The 18,105-nt window shown below is 40.3% G+C and overlaps 1 protein-coding gene across 1 annotated transcript; it reads left to right on the top strand.

Moving 5' to 3' along the window:
• The first annotated feature begins 4,650 nt into the window (after positions 1-4,650).
• LOC117592175 (photoreceptor-specific nuclear receptor) lies at positions 4,651-17,823 on the top strand. The gene is made up of 10 exons (XM_034285774.1): positions 4,651-5,128; positions 12,301-12,670; positions 14,683-14,786; positions 16,131-16,245; positions 16,342-16,397; positions 16,488-16,814; positions 16,877-17,082; positions 17,149-17,310; positions 17,365-17,529; positions 17,585-17,823. The coding sequence occupies exons 1-10, from the start codon at positions 5,083-5,085 to the stop codon at positions 17,765-17,767; spliced, it is 1,734 nt and encodes a 577-aa protein (XP_034141665.1). The 5' UTR covers positions 4,651-5,082; the 3' UTR covers positions 17,768-17,823.
• Positions 17,824-18,105: the final 282 nt, after the last annotated feature.

Raw genomic sequence — 18,105 nt, 5'->3', positions numbered from 1 at the left:
TCCCATGACTACCTCTCAAACTTGATGATATATTTATTGACATATGCATGTAACAAACATAATGTGTGTAAGTAGTATATACAAGCATATTTTAATTCCAGCTCTTTGGCTGTTTGGGTATTTATAATTGATAGCAGTGAATTACTAATACTTGGGAAAGAGCAATATGTGTGGAATATACTTTTAGTTGTTCAATGATGATGAGAAGTATCAAACGAATCCTAATTAACGTGCATTATACCTGCTACTCAAACTAAACGTTCATCTTTGACATTTTTTCGGCATTGCGGGAAAGAATTAAAGATAACTTTGTATGGATTCGATATGGTTAGGGTCAGTTAAATAATTGTGGAGACAGAAAAATACAAATAAAATCTGTATAAGTTCAATGCAAACTTAATTTTAAATATTTCAAATTATATTTAAATTGCCAAATATTAATTTCGACTCTTAAATTACATTTTCACTGGTATAGAAACAAAGAAAATAATATTATTTTCACACATATGATACAAATATGCACATAATTATGTATTTTTCTATGTACAGCTGCGTCGTTTAAAATAGCACCATGAAAACAATTGTTTTCTTTGAGATATTTTGTTAAAACAATGGTTCCAATGAAGGGTTTTAAAACTAATATATAAACTTTGAGGCTTAATTCAACTTATCCGAGAGAGATGGTATGCTTTGATGACTTTAGTTGGAAATATTTGGAAGGAAAAGGAATTATTCCTGAGAGTCCTGTCATAAAATGTAACCTTATTTTCGCGTCCTTCCTTGGGGATTCATCTCCACAAATCTGGCAGGACAGCCAAATGTCAAACTTTTTCTTTAATTTCGCCTTAGAAACATATTCCTTAACTGTTCCCCAAAGATTTTCCCTATGGTTCATATCTGGGGACTGAGCAAGAGAAAACATTGCATAAAAGTCACTGATGAAAAGACACAACTCAACGGCATTTTCTATTGCATATAAGGCAGCATTATTGTTTTACTATATAATAACAGAGCCATGTTGATTCACGGGTACTTTACCACATCCATAATACGAAAGGCATGCACATACCATGATTCTTGTCTCAGCATGATTATTAGATATAAATATGTGTCAACGGGTTGTTTTTTTTATTTGGTAGTCGTTTTACACAAAATTTTGCTTCCTCCGGATCACAGGATCTATATCCATATATATTTGGGCCAACTCCAGTGTTTTTTCTACCTTGTATTTACTTTGTCCCATGGTGTCTTTGCTCAACTGAATTTTTTCTGAGACTTCGAAAACTTAATTTATATTATTTCAAGCTAAATCTAGCTTTGCTTATCTTTGGAAATTTTTTAAGATCCTTTTTAAGCTCTGTGGCCGGCTTAAAAGGACCTCTCTTGCTCTCAGGAACAAGCATTTTCAACCGAAATGTGGATATTGTGCCAATTCTTTCACGAGTTTCTTGTTGGATACATGTTTTAAAGTAATACAAATCATTTTAGATGAGGAACCTACTATTTTTCTCACATAAGGATAGCTTTCTTCTATTGGAGTTAAAGTTTTGATCCTTTGGTTTTTTTCTTCCCTAAAGTGCTTTCGACGACCTAAAACAACATATTTTGTAACTGTCTGGTTACAAACGACCAATTCAAAACATTATATATTAAAAAGCTCGGAAAAGTAAAAGTTTATATAAAATACAAATTTTGGTGCTATTTTTTGTTGCCGTTCAGTTGCCGCCAAAGCTGTACGAGTAAGGACACTTCTCTCAGATAGTAGAAATCTCCAACCTACTTTATATTACTTCAAAGTGCAAAACATGCTTTATAGAACCCATTTATTAAACAATAAAGACTGTTGTACCACCCGGTGCTATTATTTTCACCGCAACTGTACATACATAAATATGTACGTATGCATCCTAGTCAGCATATATTGACGTCTTCCGGGATTAAATTGGCTTAGTCACTACAGTGATGGTAGTCTGCACAAAAAACAAAGAAGTCATTAATGGAAAAAAGACAAGCACATATAATCAAACATTTAGAACTATAATTTTGATCCAGGTGGTGTCAAAAAATTTTGGCTCATTTAATATTTGTAGCTCTATGTAGTTACATACATACATACATATTTATGTAAATTTAAATGTATGTACATATGTAAATATTACAAAACTCTATATATGTGATGGCGCTAAATGCGGATATTTAATAGCTTTAGTTCATTTTAAATTATACATACAAATGTATGTACATATGTACATATGTATGTATGTATATGAGTAGTATTCTCTAACAATCACATTTTTTTTTTGCAACCAAACCCTAAATTTTATGGTTGAATTTGGATGATTCAGAATAATTTTCAATTATGCGTATTTGGAATTTTGTAAGTACTGGGAACATTCGTGTTAAGACCGGGTTCTTTATACAGGAGTAGTTGTGCCATTTCAGGTCCAGTGCTGGGCCCCACCAACATCTAGCGATCAGAAACGAATTTGAGGAAGCACATAAGTATTGCGTTGGCAAAGAAGAACACCTGATGCACTGTTAGCTCCGGGCACAAGCTCAGTTCCCACTTTTAATGAATGCACATTTTCGTGTAAATAATAATACTGGGCTACAAGTTCCAATTGATTAAATAAAGTGCACAGCACTACCATTGTCTTGATGGAACACCCATGCTGGGCTCGAATATGTAAGTATATACAATATTTACATTTGTGTGTCTGGCTTGCATACACACATGCATACATACACATACATACATATATACATACGTACATACACACATTTCAGTATGTATCAAATGTCAAGAACCAACCCTCTTGACTGTTTATACATACATATATGTATATATGTCTATCCCTCTCTTTTTCTCCCTCTCTCTCTACGACGGTCTCGCTCTCTCGCAGTGTGGAGGGCGTGGCCATCGTGGCAAAGCGCTTTGACTTTTCAGAGTATAAACTTCTCCCAGCTGAATGTTGTATTTCGACATCTCATTTGTTACAAAGTTAATGTCGGCGCATTAAGCATAGCATACCAAAGCTCCTCAGCGAAGTCGGGAGTTAAAAACTCTCCCTCTCTGATCGTCCCTCAACCTCCACCCACAGAAAGAAGGCGACCATCAGCACCTCCCATTATTGATTATTGGATCAGTGGAATTTGGGGGTTTTTATTATGGATTCCGATTAGAACCTTTATGAAATATTCTATTAAGTTCTTCTACTGAAATGACAGTATCCTGGAGGATGAGCTTTTACTGTGTACCCACAGACTAGGACTAAATTAATATCGATGTAATAATAGCCTTTATGTATAACGCCTCTGCCTCATACAATCTTTTATTTTTGTTATACATATGTATGTATGTTCTCGCATAAGTCTATTCATTATTATCTTTAATGAGTATTTTCATGCAGGTACTCTCACTGTCGGACTCGTGGTTAGACATGCATCCCGATCACACACAATCCCCACACCCATAAGAAAGAACAGATTTTTCCCACAAATTCAATTACAGTTAACCAAGAAGACCCTCGTCAGTGGGGGCAGGGACACAGCAGACGGGGAAAAGTTCGGCGGGAAGCGTGGCCCTCTGTCGCTGGCCGCGTTGGAAGAGGGCAGAAGGCATGGAAAATCCGAAGGCACCAACATCACACAGGTATTATGAAACAAAAACAAAATGTCAAAGCCCAAGACGATTATACGAACGCAAGCCGCGCAGCTGCGTCGTGAACTCCCACCAACAGTGCTGTCCTTTCTAGTGGTTTCCCCCACTAGATTTTTTGATTAAAACGAGCTGCTTCAAATATCCCTGACAATGGATCCGAAAGCATCAAAATAAAATTACTATTCACTTTCACTTCATACCAGTGTATGTTTGAAACAGGGACTACATGCACCTACACAGATTTAGATCAAATTGATGGATCATAATGATCTAATTTGCCTGATGGAGATTAACTTGTTGCACTAACTAATGAATTACAGAAGGCTACATGCATATTTGTACATTATTTGAACACAATTAAATTTACTCTGGTCTAGTTTTTAGTAGTTTCCTTTAAGAAAATCTAGTGGGTTTACATGACAGCACTGAATCTCGCTGCAGGAGTAATTCTGCGAGCGGAGGGTGACTGTGAGTGTGAGTTCCATTGCTCTCCTTCCTCCTCATGATGGCGGCGTTCTCTGCTTCTGCGAGAGTGTGGTGTGTGTGTGTGTGTGCGCAGAGAGCGCAGAGCCGGTGTTTATTGGAGATGCGATTGTGGCTTGGCTTACATACAACAACAGCGTCGGATGCCACAGTATCAAGAAGGAACGAATCAAAGCAAGCCAGCAAGCAAATGCGCCACCAGAGTTGCCACTAAAAGTCTTCCTCCTCGGCCCAGAGTGGGCTACAGTTGGGGGTGGGTTGCGGGTGCGGTTATCCTTGCCATTCTTGTTGCTGTTGCTACAACGCTCGCTGCTCTCTGCTCTTAGCAGGGGTATGGTCCTTGCTGGTGGTGTGCTTTTTGTTCTCACTGCCTTCTCATACATACATATATTTGTATGTATGTATATACATATGTACGTACATACATATGTATATATATGTATGTACAGAGGGACATTCATATGAACGTTCGCCCTGTGCCCACTCACCGACCACGGATTATATCTACAGATTTTTTCCTATTTCGGGGTTGGCTGGATGGCTGGTTGGCTGCTTGACTGCTGGAGTGGACACATCACTGTTTAGCTCCTGTCATGGTTTTATGATAAATCTGAAATCGTACATCGAGACGTTAACATCATCGTCGCTGCAGTCGTCCTCGTAGCCGTACCCGTATTCGTTGTCAGAGCCGTCGGATCAGTTCGGTACGGTTTCATCAGCATCAGAATCAGGAACCAAAATTCAAATTTGCTGAAATGCGGTCGTCCTCGAAGCCTCTTTTTTGAGCATATTCACAAGTGTAGCATGGAGTCTAAAACGCCGAAAGCAAAAATAAGAGTGTACATCCCTAACATTAATTGATTAACGCTCTAAAATAAGTACAAATTCCTTTTCTGCTTATTCATAAATACAAATAACATCCTCCGTGACATCTCGATATGAACCAGGACGAAAGTCTATCGGAAACGCGCCCTGAATCGCAAGGTAATTTATGTTTTCCTGTGTACCGTGGAAGATTAAAGCAAACATTAAAAAAATAAAACAGTTGGATACTTAGCTTCTGAATATACATACTTGCTTTTTTAGCAACGAAAATCCAAATTGGCTTTATTTCATAATGGTAAATAAAAGTTCCTCAACACAGGCAAATGCATCATATTTAATAAGAATATAGATATTTGTCTATTTCATATACATTTGCATAAATGTGTACACATATTTATATACATAAATGTTTACCAAACTTATATAAAGCTCGTAAGAATGTTGCTATAAAGTCTTCCATGCATGCAGCTGTGTTCGTGCGTGGAAATATTAATGGCGCACTTATCCACTTTAGGAACTTTGTTTTGAGAAAAAAAAAAATTGTGGATAGACGGGAATTCAAGCAACGGAAGACAGAAGAAATTCCGATTCATTTGCGTTATAATTTACACGTGTTCCTATGAAAACTTCTCTCTGAGAAACAGTGTTTGATATAAAAAATGAAAAAAACGCATCGAAACTTAAATTCAAAGATATTTTAAATTGGTTATGTCTGGGTCAAAAAAGTCCTGCCAATGCTTAGTTAGGATTGAATAAAAACTCTTGAACGACTCGCCAAAAATTTCTCTGATTGACGGATTTGCATTTGCTATAATGCATTCGACACTCCTGCATGTTTTTTAATGTACTTTTTAAAGGATTTAAAACATCCATTCTGTCGATACACATTTTTTTCCGGCCTCATCAGTCAAACTAATTCCAAAAAGCAAGACAGAAAGATTGGCAGACAGCTTTAACAAATATTTCGCATTTTTATAAAGTTATAACATACAATTCGTTGTCTGACTTGAAATATGCGCTATGCGTTCGCATCCATGAAACCACAACAGCAACCGTAAGGTAGATAACACTTAACATATTACAACTTAAATACATCAATTAAAAACAAGACGGACAGACAAGCAGACATAGACTCGGTTATTAATGCTGATCTAGGATATATATTCTTTATAGGGTACGAAACGTTTCCTTCCCTGCGTTACAAACATCCACTTTCGAGCACAAATCTAATACACTCCTTTTACTCTTCGTGTAACGGGTATACATATACCCAAAAATAACAGTTCTTACAAATTCTTCAAAATAAAGCTCTGCTCTAAAAACCATAATTTTGTCGCTTCGAACCGTGAATAAAAAGTGTAATTTTGTCCAGTAGTGCTATCTTAATTTTGTCCAGTAGTGCTATCTTAATTAACTACAAATATTCGAGACAGAGACTCGGCACAGTACCTGAGTGCATAGCCGGGAACTCCGTCGAGGCCCGGTGAAAGTACCGGCTACACTAATTGAAGATCATGAAGCAGTGAGCTTTCATTTACAAAGGGCTGAAAATTACGTTCGCCCTTGGTAAACACATGACCAAGGGAAGCTTTCCTGAAAAAAATTTAAAAAAATTCATACTCGCATAAAGGTTATAAATTTGGAACCTTTTTATACCCGGTACTCGAAGAGTAAATAGGGTATATTGTATTTGTGCGAATAACGGTTGTATGTAACGCACAGAAGGAAACGTTTCCGACCCCATAAAGTATATATATTCTTGATCAGCATCAATAGCCGAGTCGATTGAGCCATGTCCGTCTGCCCGTCTGTCCGTCCTGATGAGCTCCTGGATCTCAGAAACTATGTAAGCTAGAGCCACAAAATTTTGCATCCAGACTTCTGTATGCTCACACTATTACAAGTGTATTTCAAAAATGAGCCCCGCCCCCGCAAAAGGGCGAAAACCAGCCTCCACAACCTATAATTTTGAAGATAAAAGATAACTTCCGTAGGGAATGACCATATCTATCAGATCACCAAATTGGAATCCGATTGGATCATTATTATAGCCACAATGAAGAAATTAATTTGCAGTGGCTAAACCCACCCTGTCCAGCAGCTTTTGTTGTTTTTATCACATTCTCTCATTCACACTCTGCCTCTGCCTCTGCCGCTGCCTTGCCACTGCCCTGACTCTGCAGTGTGTGGGTCTAGGAAAGGGGGCGAGCTAACGGATCGTGTTTTGGTGTGAGAAGTGTTGTAGATGTAGATTGCAAATGAAGAAAAAATTTAAAATTTGACAAAAAAACAGCTAAGGTACAGATGTAGTACTGATTGCCGGGTATAAAAGTTGTGACGCGTAAGAAGCGTCTCAAGCATCCCTTTCCGTTTAATATATGTAATTTCATTAATTCGTGGGAGAACTCAGTAAGCAAACGGACTAATTATGCTTTTACAAGCCATTTACTAAAGAACGTGATTATGCCCTTTATTTTATTTTTTTTATTGTATTCTGTTGGTTTTTTAAATTAGAAATTAAAAACATACGTATGTATGTATGTATGTACATGACACTTAGTATATCTACTTCCTTCCTTTCTGGTTTTCTTCGGTACAGTTACTATTTGTTGATAAGAAGAAATAGTAAAGTATTTCACACCAAGCTAAATTGTATTTCTTGATCAGCATAAATGGCCCCCTAGATTGGTCTCCTTCGTAGATCAAATCGGTTTTTAATTATTTTAATATCCAGATTCAGATATATTTTCAGTTCTTCGACTTGTGCATGTACTTAAGTATGTATACTCGTATGTACAAATGTATGCCCATCCTAAAAATCGTCCGGTTGACGGTATAAAATAACCCCGCTTCTAGATAGGGCCGCAGTCCGATTACACTATCTGGCAAAATGGATCTTTTTATTTACGCTTAGAACCAAACCGACTTTTTCTGATAGACTTTATATATATTTATAAGAATTATGTTTTTTTATTCTATAGCAGACCCTTTTTAAAATGTTTCAAAACTTGTATATTTTTCTATCGTTTTTTAGAGGTAACGCTTCTTTTTGTCTCATAACTTAAGTATCTTACATCTGGTTGTAACGAACTTTGCCAAAAAGCTGGTGAATGCATCTAGAAAGTATACTCAAACACTTTGTGGTTTTAGCTTATCGTAAAAACAGTATATCCAAACAGCATGCACTTTATCCACTTTGGTCATACTGGGAACAGAACGAAATATATGGCACTTTCTGTCTCAAGATAAATTTGCGCACCTGGTTACTGAGCTTGAATAACGAAATAGTATAGGATTTTAGTATTTTTTCAGTATTTTGTGAGTACTGAAGCCAAAAATACTCTGGCAGCCCAGCTAATGCATTGGTGCTGCTTCTTTTTGATAGTGATTCCATAGAGTAGTATGGGAGGCATTGATGGCGTGACTGTAGAAACCATCGAACTTTTCTTGAACCATTCTTATGAGTTTTCACCATTGTGTCGCCTATTCCCTATTCTCTATTGTCTAGGACACCATGTTCTGGATTGAAGGAGTCCTTTTTGATAACAAGCAAATTTGTAAATTCCTCTCTTCCTCTCCTGTTTATCATGTAATATCAGTTATCAGTTTAATTTATATTTATTACTCTTCCATATTCCATAATTATCAGTTAATTATTAATTTAATATAAATAAATTCTGTAAACATATAACATATATTGTCTATAGTCAAATATTAATATATTTATTTTATAGTTAGTGTTCAAATTAAAATTTTGTGCCAAAAATTATTTTGATGGATTTCATACAAACGAAAACCATCATGTCATGTTATATGAAAACTTCAACAGGTGCAAAATGGTTTAAAAAGTTTAAAATTCGTACTTTTTTCACATACTGTTCTTGCCCTATTTTCGCAAAGAGAGCAAGAGAGGAGCAGAAAGAGCCTCTCTTCTCTAATCAATATGAGTGAGAGCACTAACTCTTGAGCAAAAGCTTACATTTATTCAATGCGGCTAAATTTATGAAAATATTACTATGGTCTTATTTTAATTTTTTAAATACACTGGTTTCAGTGTGAGCATACAGCAGTCTGGAGCCAAAATTTGGTGGCTCTAGCTCTTATAGTCTCTGAGAACTAGCCGACAAACAAGACGGACAGACGGACATGGCTCAAACGACTCGGCTATTGATGCTGATAAAGAATATATATACTTTATGGGGTCGGAAACGTTTCCTTCTGTATTTATTCGTGAATAAGACGAGATTCTTTTTATATGGATTTACGCCTAGTTCCAGCGATTTTTTTCTTTTCTGACAGTACTCTAGGATTTTCCAACTCTTTACATTGTCTTCAAGCTTGTGAGACACTAGGTGGGGTCCAAAACCTCCTATCGGACATTGTTAATAAAGTTAGGGTTGTTCCCTCGATTACAAATTACCAAATTAGAAATTTCAAAATGTAAAGTGACTCACCCCTTACATTCGTGTCCGTGTAACCTCTATATGTACCTCAACGTAGGAACTAGATCATTTGGAGGATAACTTTTCTCTTAAGGCATAAAGAAAGAAACCAGCCCAGGTACTTCTCCTACACCGCTTTGCCAAAGCCACCTTCGATGACAACTCGACCTTAAGCCAGTGTTCCGATGGGCGAAACACCTTCATGCCATTTTGCCGCCGGAATATATTGCCAGCACTTCCCTTCTCGGCTTATGCCCCTATTTTATAGAAATAAGCTAAATATTTTGAACCGGAGCAGGACAAATTTTCGATTTGAAAACGAGAAGTCGCCTTCAAAAGCGACTCTAATTTAATATATACATGTGTACATACAGCTGTAGCGTAAAAAAAGCACCATGACAATAATCTTTCTTCTTTGAGATATTTTGATAAAACAATGGTTCCAACGAACGTTTTTCAAACTATTATAACTTTGAGGCCTAATTAAACTTATCCGAGAGGAATGGTATGCTTTGAATGCTTTATTTGGAAATAATTGAAAAGAAAATGAATTATTCCGGTATTTGTGCGGCAACAAAAATAGCACCAATTTAATAAAAGTTCAAAAAACTTCAAATTGCAAGGAGATCTCCCTAATATTTTTTCTTTAAAATAGCTTACTTTATTTGCATTCAAAGGGTAATAACTTTTTTCAAAGCTTTTGGCAGCCACAACAAATGTATTTTCGCGTCTTTCCTAGGGGATTCATCTACACAAATCTGTCAGGACCCAAAAATATCAAACTTTTTCTTTGATTTCGTATAAGAAACATTTTCTTTAACTGTTCCTCAAAGATTTTCCCTATAGTTCATATCTGGAGCAAGGGAAACCATTGCACCTTGATTCATCATCGATTTGAGCGCTATATAGTAATACCTCCATAATACGAAAAGCATGCACATACCATTGTGTCAGCATGATGCTTAGATATTTAATGTGAGTCAAAGGGTTGTATTTTTCATTCGGTAGTCGTTTTACATAAGATGTAAAGTTTTGGCAACAAAAGAAAGCTTGGCTCCCGGCGGACCACAGGATCTATTTGTATCCACATACATAAATGTACATACATACATATGTGTATTTGGACCAACTCCAGTGTTTTTTCTCAGACTTCGGGCACTCTTATTATATTCTCCTAAGCTGGATCTAGTTTTGCCTTTCTTTGGAAACTCTTGAAGCTCCCTTTTAAGCTCTGTGGCCGGCTCGAACAAGTACAAGTTTTTAAAAAATAAAAATTGTCTTGCTTTTTTTGTTGCCGTTCTATATCTCTTTTTCTTCGGAAAATTGCCTAAATGAGAGAGAACAGAGAATAAAGACACTTCTGTCAGATAGGAGACATCTTAGCCTACTTTATATTACAGCAAAGTGCCAAAAATGTTGTATGGAACTCATGTTTTTAAACAATAAAGACTGTTGTACCACACAGTGCTATCATTTTCGTCCCAACTGTTCATTTAACTGTTCATTTATACAATATATTTTTAGCCCTATGATGTTTTCGATTTTTCCATTTCACATTTTTCTAGATCTGTTATCTACAGATGATACTTTTCACAAATAGAAATCTGATAGAAATGGGCTGCGTTTTTCATTTGCTTGTATCACCAAAATTATGGATTCGACATTTTTTTGATATTTATGGGGGCAGGGCGAAATTTGGAAATACACTTCTATGAGTGTGATATCATAGCAGTCTGGATGCAACATTTGGTCTCTGTAGCTCTTATAGTCTCTGCGTACTAGGCACCAAAAATACTGACGGACGGACGGACGGACGGACGGACGGACGGAGACATAGACATAGACTCGGCTATTGATGCTAATCAAGAATATATATGTAATTATGTATACGTTATAATAACGGAAGGATTCCTTCTGTGAGTTACGCATATTTCATCCACCACAGATCTAATAAACCCTATTTAACCTTCGATTACCGGGCATAAAGACAGACAATAGATAGAAGTTTAATTTTGTTGAAATATTTTGTATTTTTATGAGATCAGAATAACGTTTTTGTATATTTTTTGTAAGTTCCCTCGTAAGAATACCTCGTATAACAGTCGAATTAAATACAAGTGGCATATACAATAAAATAAAATCGACTGCACAAACTTTCGATGGAATGCACGAATGGTCTGACAAATTCAATTTATGATAATCACGAAATTGAATTAGACTCAAGTCAGGGCGCTAAAATTTCGAAATTCATATCACAGCCTGGGAGCGCTCTTAACACTTTTGTCAGGAGCACGCCAAAGTGAATTGGAACGAGCTCATAAAATTAACAAAGATGGAACGTCGGAAAATGCAAGCATATGACGCTAATCCCCTGGCATAAGACCGCAGCAGTGGCGTGGCAGTTGGTGGATGCCGGTTCATGTTCATGTCCATGGCCAAGTCCAGCATAAACCCAGGGCAGACTTGAAACCGAGAAAACCCAAACGGTCGGGCGCACACCCAAGTGGCGCGAGTAACAAATGTGGCCTCGTCGAGGGTTAAGTGCATCAAAAAATCAGTAAGGAAACTACAATCAAATTAGGGTGTGATGGCAAAACAATCGTCCCCCGAGGCAAATTTTGCGCACAGATTGCTCGGCACGAGTCGAGTCGATCCGAGGCGAGGACGAGTCGAGAGCCGTTTGGCTTAATGGCACCCTAATTGAATGTGTAAATATATTTGCGGATTACAGGGCGTCTATGTCGCCACGCAGGGATAAGATCAGCAGGTCCTGGACACCCATTTACCCCTACCTATACCCAAACCTAACCACATCCCAGAGAAGTTGACAAATTGAAATTTAATTTAAATAAACTACATAAGTGATTTTTTATTACACGACCTTTGCAGAGCTGCACAGTCCACAGCGCAATTGCTACACACCGCCACCAGCACCGATGCACGGACAACCTACCCCACCGACAGTGGCATCTTCTTCTGGAGCCCCTCCAGCTCCTCCTGTTTCAACGGGCCGTCTACTGAGCTGGAATCACAGTGCCGCTGCAGCAGCTGCTGCTGCGGCGGCGGCAGCGTCCGCCACCTCCAACCAGTCATCGTCTTCGGCTGAACAGTCAACGTTGTCCCGGATCAAAGGCCAGAACCTGGGCCTCATCTGTGTGGTATGCGGCGACACAAGCTCAGGGAAGCACTACGGAATCCTGGCCTGCAACGGCTGCTCCGGTTTCTTTAAGCGCAGTGTGAGGAGGAAACTCATTTACCGGTAGGTAGCAGGACCAAAGTCCCAAATCCGCCCAATCGCATACAAAGTTGCAACATTTTTTAAAACCGGGAGAGGGACTATGACTGCGGGGTGGACTCTGTGCCATGAGGACCGTCTGGCGGATTACAAAACGCTTCCAAATTCATTACAATTATTCAAATGTTTAGGATTTGAGAGTCAACTTTTGAATGCGCATACTTGCCCTCGTAGACTTCGTGGACATCCTGCCCCGGGCATCATGTGCGAAGCGGCTGGTATTTTTTCCACAACGCCACTGAAGATTAAAATGTAATTGAATTTAAAGCGGTGATTTCGCTAAAAGATTTTCGTTCCGTTTCGTTCAAACATATCGAGAAACTGCCTCCAAGATTTCCATTATTTCATATCCCCGACCAGACATCGTATCGTATAGGCTGAAATGAGATTTTCAATGCTAGTCTATCCTACCAAAAATTATGACACAGTAATGTATACATATTTGCTTTGTGGCTTCCAGAATGCACGGTAAATCACAAACGCCGAAACCACTATATCCTGACGGTCCCCTGAGATTGATATGAGGGGCTTAAGCGCAAAACACTTGGCCAAATGTGACCCGCCCGACCATAGCAGGGCCTTTACAGATCCCAAAATCTTTACCAGCAGCCTGCCATCAGCATCAGCCTAAGCCAAATCGTAACAAAGTAAAAAGGGGGCGGGTTTGGTTAGGTTCGGCTTTTGGCAAAATACTCGTGGAGCAATTTTCTCCCCTGTGAGACCAAAGGGATGACACGATACACTGACGGCAGGAAAAAAAACGAAGGAGGGCTAGTGTATATTTTCTCAGACGTGACATGTTTTTCGATATTCGGCATAGTCAATCGGAGCATAGCAGCAATATATTGTCGTCTCTGGTGGTCCCATTAAGTCGTTTTCAATTATAATCAATTGTTTCCAATCAGAACATTCGAGTTTAGCTAAAGGAATTTCCATTAGGAGGCTCGTGACAAAAATTGTTTGTGGAAACTGTAATTTGCATCGTTTTAATTGAATTATCCTTGGAAACAAAATACTTTTTCTCACAAAATTACGTTTTTCGCCCGGTAGTTGATCTCGAGTAGGCACATCTAGATTTGCGCAAAGGGACTTACTGGTATGACGTGTTTTCTCTCTCTTACTGAATTTTTCGAAAGTTGGCCATAAAATATTATTGCATTATTTTTATAGACCACACAAATTGATTCAATCTTCATAATTTGTTTACGAAGACGAGCTTATTTGCATAAAAATGTACCCACACTCAAGGGTATGCAAGACACATTTACTTAAGTGCTTTCTCATTTGGTTGAAATTAGCAGAGGCGCCAAAAACATATAAAACGGGACGACAGGAGGAATTCGTTAGGACATGAATTCGTTAGGAAATCTTTGAGTTTTGGCACGGGTTTAGAGTGGGAAGGTAGTGATGACTAGACACTAAACAAAGGAGAGTGGTTCGAATGGTGCGTTGGGTGGTGTGCTGCGGCATGGAGTCATAGTTGCTAGCTAACATGAACAGCACACGCCCCTCGGGCTAGATTTGATTAAGTTCCACAAGGGCAAAGGGCATGCAGACGACCAGTAGGAGAGAATAGCAGAGAAGGCGAACAAGTACTGAGAGGTCGATGAAAGAGAAGGTTGTCCGCAACGGATCCTTTAGCTGCCCGATGGTGAACTAAAGCGCAGACTCTGAAGTGCTTTTGTCGTCCGTCTATTGGCGGCTGGCATTCCGGTCCGTTGACGTTAGTCTGCTCCTTTGTGCTCAGTTCGGATTTGACAAATGTTGCAATTTTTGACACGATAAATCTCGTTATCTGCGGAAGGCTAGGAGTATGGGAGAATGGAATGGGGTCGGATAGGATGGGATGGGATGGGATGGGATGGGATAACTTAATTATGCCTGACTACTGGTGCTTTCCTCTGTATTTTACTGTATAATCGATGAGATGAATGCTGCTCACATACCACATATGTACATACTTATTCTGATTGCAGCTGCCAGGCGGGCACGGGACGCTGCATCGTTGACAAGGCGCATCGGAATCAATGCCAGGCCTGCAGGCTCAAGAAGTGCCTTCAAATGGGAATGAACAAGGATGGTAGGTTGGCTGTCACTTTTGCCCTATTTTATTAACATCTATCAGCAGCACTCATCAGTTGCCGCTCTAATGAAGTGAAGCACGTTTAATTGGTCTTCATCAGCGCCGAACCTCAAAAGCCTGTGCACACGTGCCCCGTTCCGTTTCACTCTAAGTAAATATAAAATACACATCTCTGGTAGCCTGGTCTTCCAATTCCACTTCCATACCCCTTTCACACGCTGTACCAGCGGGAAGAGCAACTACCAAGCACGCTTCCTCGGGTGGGTCCCACGTCCCACGTCCCCGTCTCTATCCCTGTCGCTGTCCCTGTCCCTGGCGCTGTCCCCGCAAACGTCCCTTCCAGTGCGGGTGGGCCTTATTTACATATTGCTCACCCAATTGATTTGTTACCTGCTGCTTGTTGTCTTTGACAGATTTTGCGCAGCTTTAGAGCTGCCACTTGAGTGAACCCTCCTCATTGATTATGTCGAATAAAAGTTTTGTTTCGTTTCGTTTCGCTACTGCGACGGGTGCACGGGTCCACCGTACTGTCTTGCATAACGCTCAACTCGTAACGACCCAGCTCGGAGGCTCTCCAGAAAATCAATAAAATCGGTCTCGAAGGGTCAATAGGTAGGTGTAGACCTCCTTCACATACCCACGTCCTTATGAAGATATTTTTCACACTCCATATTCATACTCCTACTTCGATACTCAAACTGTGAAGATCCGAGAGACCAGACTCGGTTTATACTTACGTATTGGGAAAATGTGAAAAACTGCCACCATATGCGATTATCTTCAAAGCTGAGAATTCGCTATTCTCATCTATTCTCTATTCATTGTTTGGAGCCCATTTTTGCCATTGATATTGACCCACTATTCACACTCTATTGTTGCTTCTTTAATGTAGCCATAAATTATGCGTGGGATAGGCAAAATAAGCGTGGCCCTTATTATTAGCGACGTAGCTCTATGCCTGTGGCTGGTTGCGCCTCGTTGTGCGGTGAAATTGCATCAACAAATGGGAAAACAATTTGTAGGCTTGAGCGGCACGTGACCACAAAACCAATTTACCAAGAATTTCTGAGGCTTGATGGGGCGCTGCTCTGTTAAAGCCACATTTATGTCCGCATATGCTGATGAGAAAAGGCGAGAGAGCACGGTACCTGTGAGGCATTAAGCAATTTTGTCAGTGTGACATTTCCTCATTATGGACACGTCTTGCCGTTCGAAGCGTCCGCACACCTCGGCGCACATTGGGCGTGTTTTGCCTTCCTGCTGCGTGGGGAACTGCGAGATATTTGCGGACGATTTAGATCTGGAGTACTCATGTTAGTTGCATTTGTTTTCCAATTACAGCGGTGCAAAATGAGCGACAGCCACGGAACACGGCCACTATACGGCCGGAGACGCTAAGGGAGATGGAACACGGCCGAGCGTTGCGGGAGGCGGCCGTTGCCGTCGGTGTGTTTGGGTAAGTCTGGTCTGCGTGTCTGCGCGTCTGCATTTGTGGCGTGGCTGTCATTTGCATAACTCACCAAATTTGTGTCTGCGTAACTCTAATTTGCAGACCACCCGTGCTACTATCGCCGCCCTGCTACGGGTCCGGACTGCTTCCACCGCCCTGTGAGTAGTTGCCTCTCCATTTGGATCTTAGTATCCGTTTCAGCTTCAGTTTCCGTGAAAACTCATTTGACTCTTTCACAACTTGAACAGCGCTAGGCAGCCTGCCCTCGGGACGTTTGCTGCACCACAACCACCTCACCTCGTCCATGCAGCTGGCAGCGAATCACATGAGCAGCGCCAGCTTTCCCATATTTAATGCTGCCGGAGTGCACCACTCACCCAAGGAGAAGGCTATGTATGGAATGGCCATGGAGCTGACCAGCAGCGGTAATGTCTCGCACTCGACCAACTCGAGCAGTAATCATTCGATAGATCCCAGCTCGCCAGCGCCGGAAGCAACCAACGATAAGAACAACGCCGGTGGCAGCGTCTCTTCCGTCAGCTCCTCCAGCCCCACACTAGAGAACGATAATGATGGTGGGTATAAAGCATCCACACAGTTTTCCACTAGCACCAGCTTATCAATTTTGGTCTGACAGACGATTCCATTGATGTGACCAACGATGAGGAGCCGCACACAGGCAGCAGATCCGACTCGAATTTCATCATGCCACAGTTCATGTCGCCCAACCTCTACGCTCATCAGCATGAAACGGTCTACGAAACGAGCGCTAGACTTCTTTTCATGGCCGTGAAGTGGGCCAAGAACCTTCCCAGCTTTGCCCGTCTCTCCTTCCGGGATCAGGTAGCATCTGACCCCCTAAAAATGTCGCTTCGACTCTGTGCAACGTAGCTTCTATTGCTATTCCAGGTCATCCTGCTGGAGGAGTCTTGGTCGGAGCTGTTCCTCTTGAACGCCATTCAGTGGTGCATCCCATTGGACCCCACGGGCTGCGCGCTTTTCTCTGTGGCCGAGCACTGCAATAACTTGGAGAACAACGCAAACGGTGATACTTGCATAACAAAGGAAGAGGTAAGTTTAGGTGAAGTTCGCCTGTTGGTGGCTCGTAACGTTTTCCTTGGTTAGCTGGCAGCCGATGTTCGGACTCTGCACGAAATCTTCTGCAAATACAAAGCTGTACTAGTGGATCCAGCTGAATTCGCATGTCTGAAGGCTATTGTGCTCTTCCGACCCGAGACCCGTGGCCTTAAGGACCCAGCACAGATAGAAAATTTGCAGGATCAGGCCCATGTAAGAGGCAAGAGGCGCTTAATGTGGGCTATCTAAATCTCTTTACTTTCAATAGGTTATGTTGTCGCAGCACACAAAGACGCAGTTTACAGCTCAAATCGCAAGGTTCGGAAGACTCCTCCTGATGCTGCCACTTCTGCGCATGATCAGCTCCCACAAGATTGAGTCCATCTACTTTCAGCGCACAATCGGCAACACGCCAATGGAAAAGGTGCTCTGTGACATGTACAAGAACTAGATAATTGGTGCTTTACGTTATAAAAAGTTTAAATAAATATGTTTTTGTGTCTTGAATGTTAAGCTTCATTAAGTTTTAATAATATGCGCACATGTTACACATACTAAAAGGTATGACAAAAATAGGCCAGTAGGATTTGTTTAACCAATTGTCATACCCGTTTTTGAGTTTGAAAAAAAATACATAAATGAAAAGGAGGGTTTTTCAAATTTTGTAACAATGATGGCAAATCAATGCAGACTGCCATGACCTTTTTGCGGGGTTTGGTCCATCAGGTGGACGTTGTCTCTAATGAAACAGGGAACGGTTTGCCAACAGATTCGTAGCCTAGCCAGATC

This window comes from Drosophila guanche, unplaced genomic scaffold (genome assembly GCF_900245975.1).
Source record: "Drosophila guanche unplaced genomic scaffold, DGUA_6, whole genome shotgun sequence".
NCBI classification, from domain to species: Eukaryota; Metazoa; Arthropoda; class Insecta; order Diptera; family Drosophilidae; genus Drosophila; species Drosophila guanche.
This window is presented reverse-complemented; position numbering and strand designations above follow the sequence as displayed.

Coding starts and splice junctions, on each gene's coding strand:
- LOC117592175 (XM_034285774.1), top strand. CDS start 5,083: ATGAACCAGGACGAAAGTCTATCGGAAACGCGCCCTGAATCGCAAG. Junction 16,398..16,487: donor CGGACTGCTTCCACCGCCCT/GTGAGTAGTTGC, acceptor CAACTTGAACAG/CGCTAGGCAGCCTGCCCTCG. Junction 17,311..17,364: donor CTTGCATAACAAAGGAAGAG/GTAAGTTTAGGT, acceptor TTCCTTGGTTAG/CTGGCAGCCGATGTTCGGAC.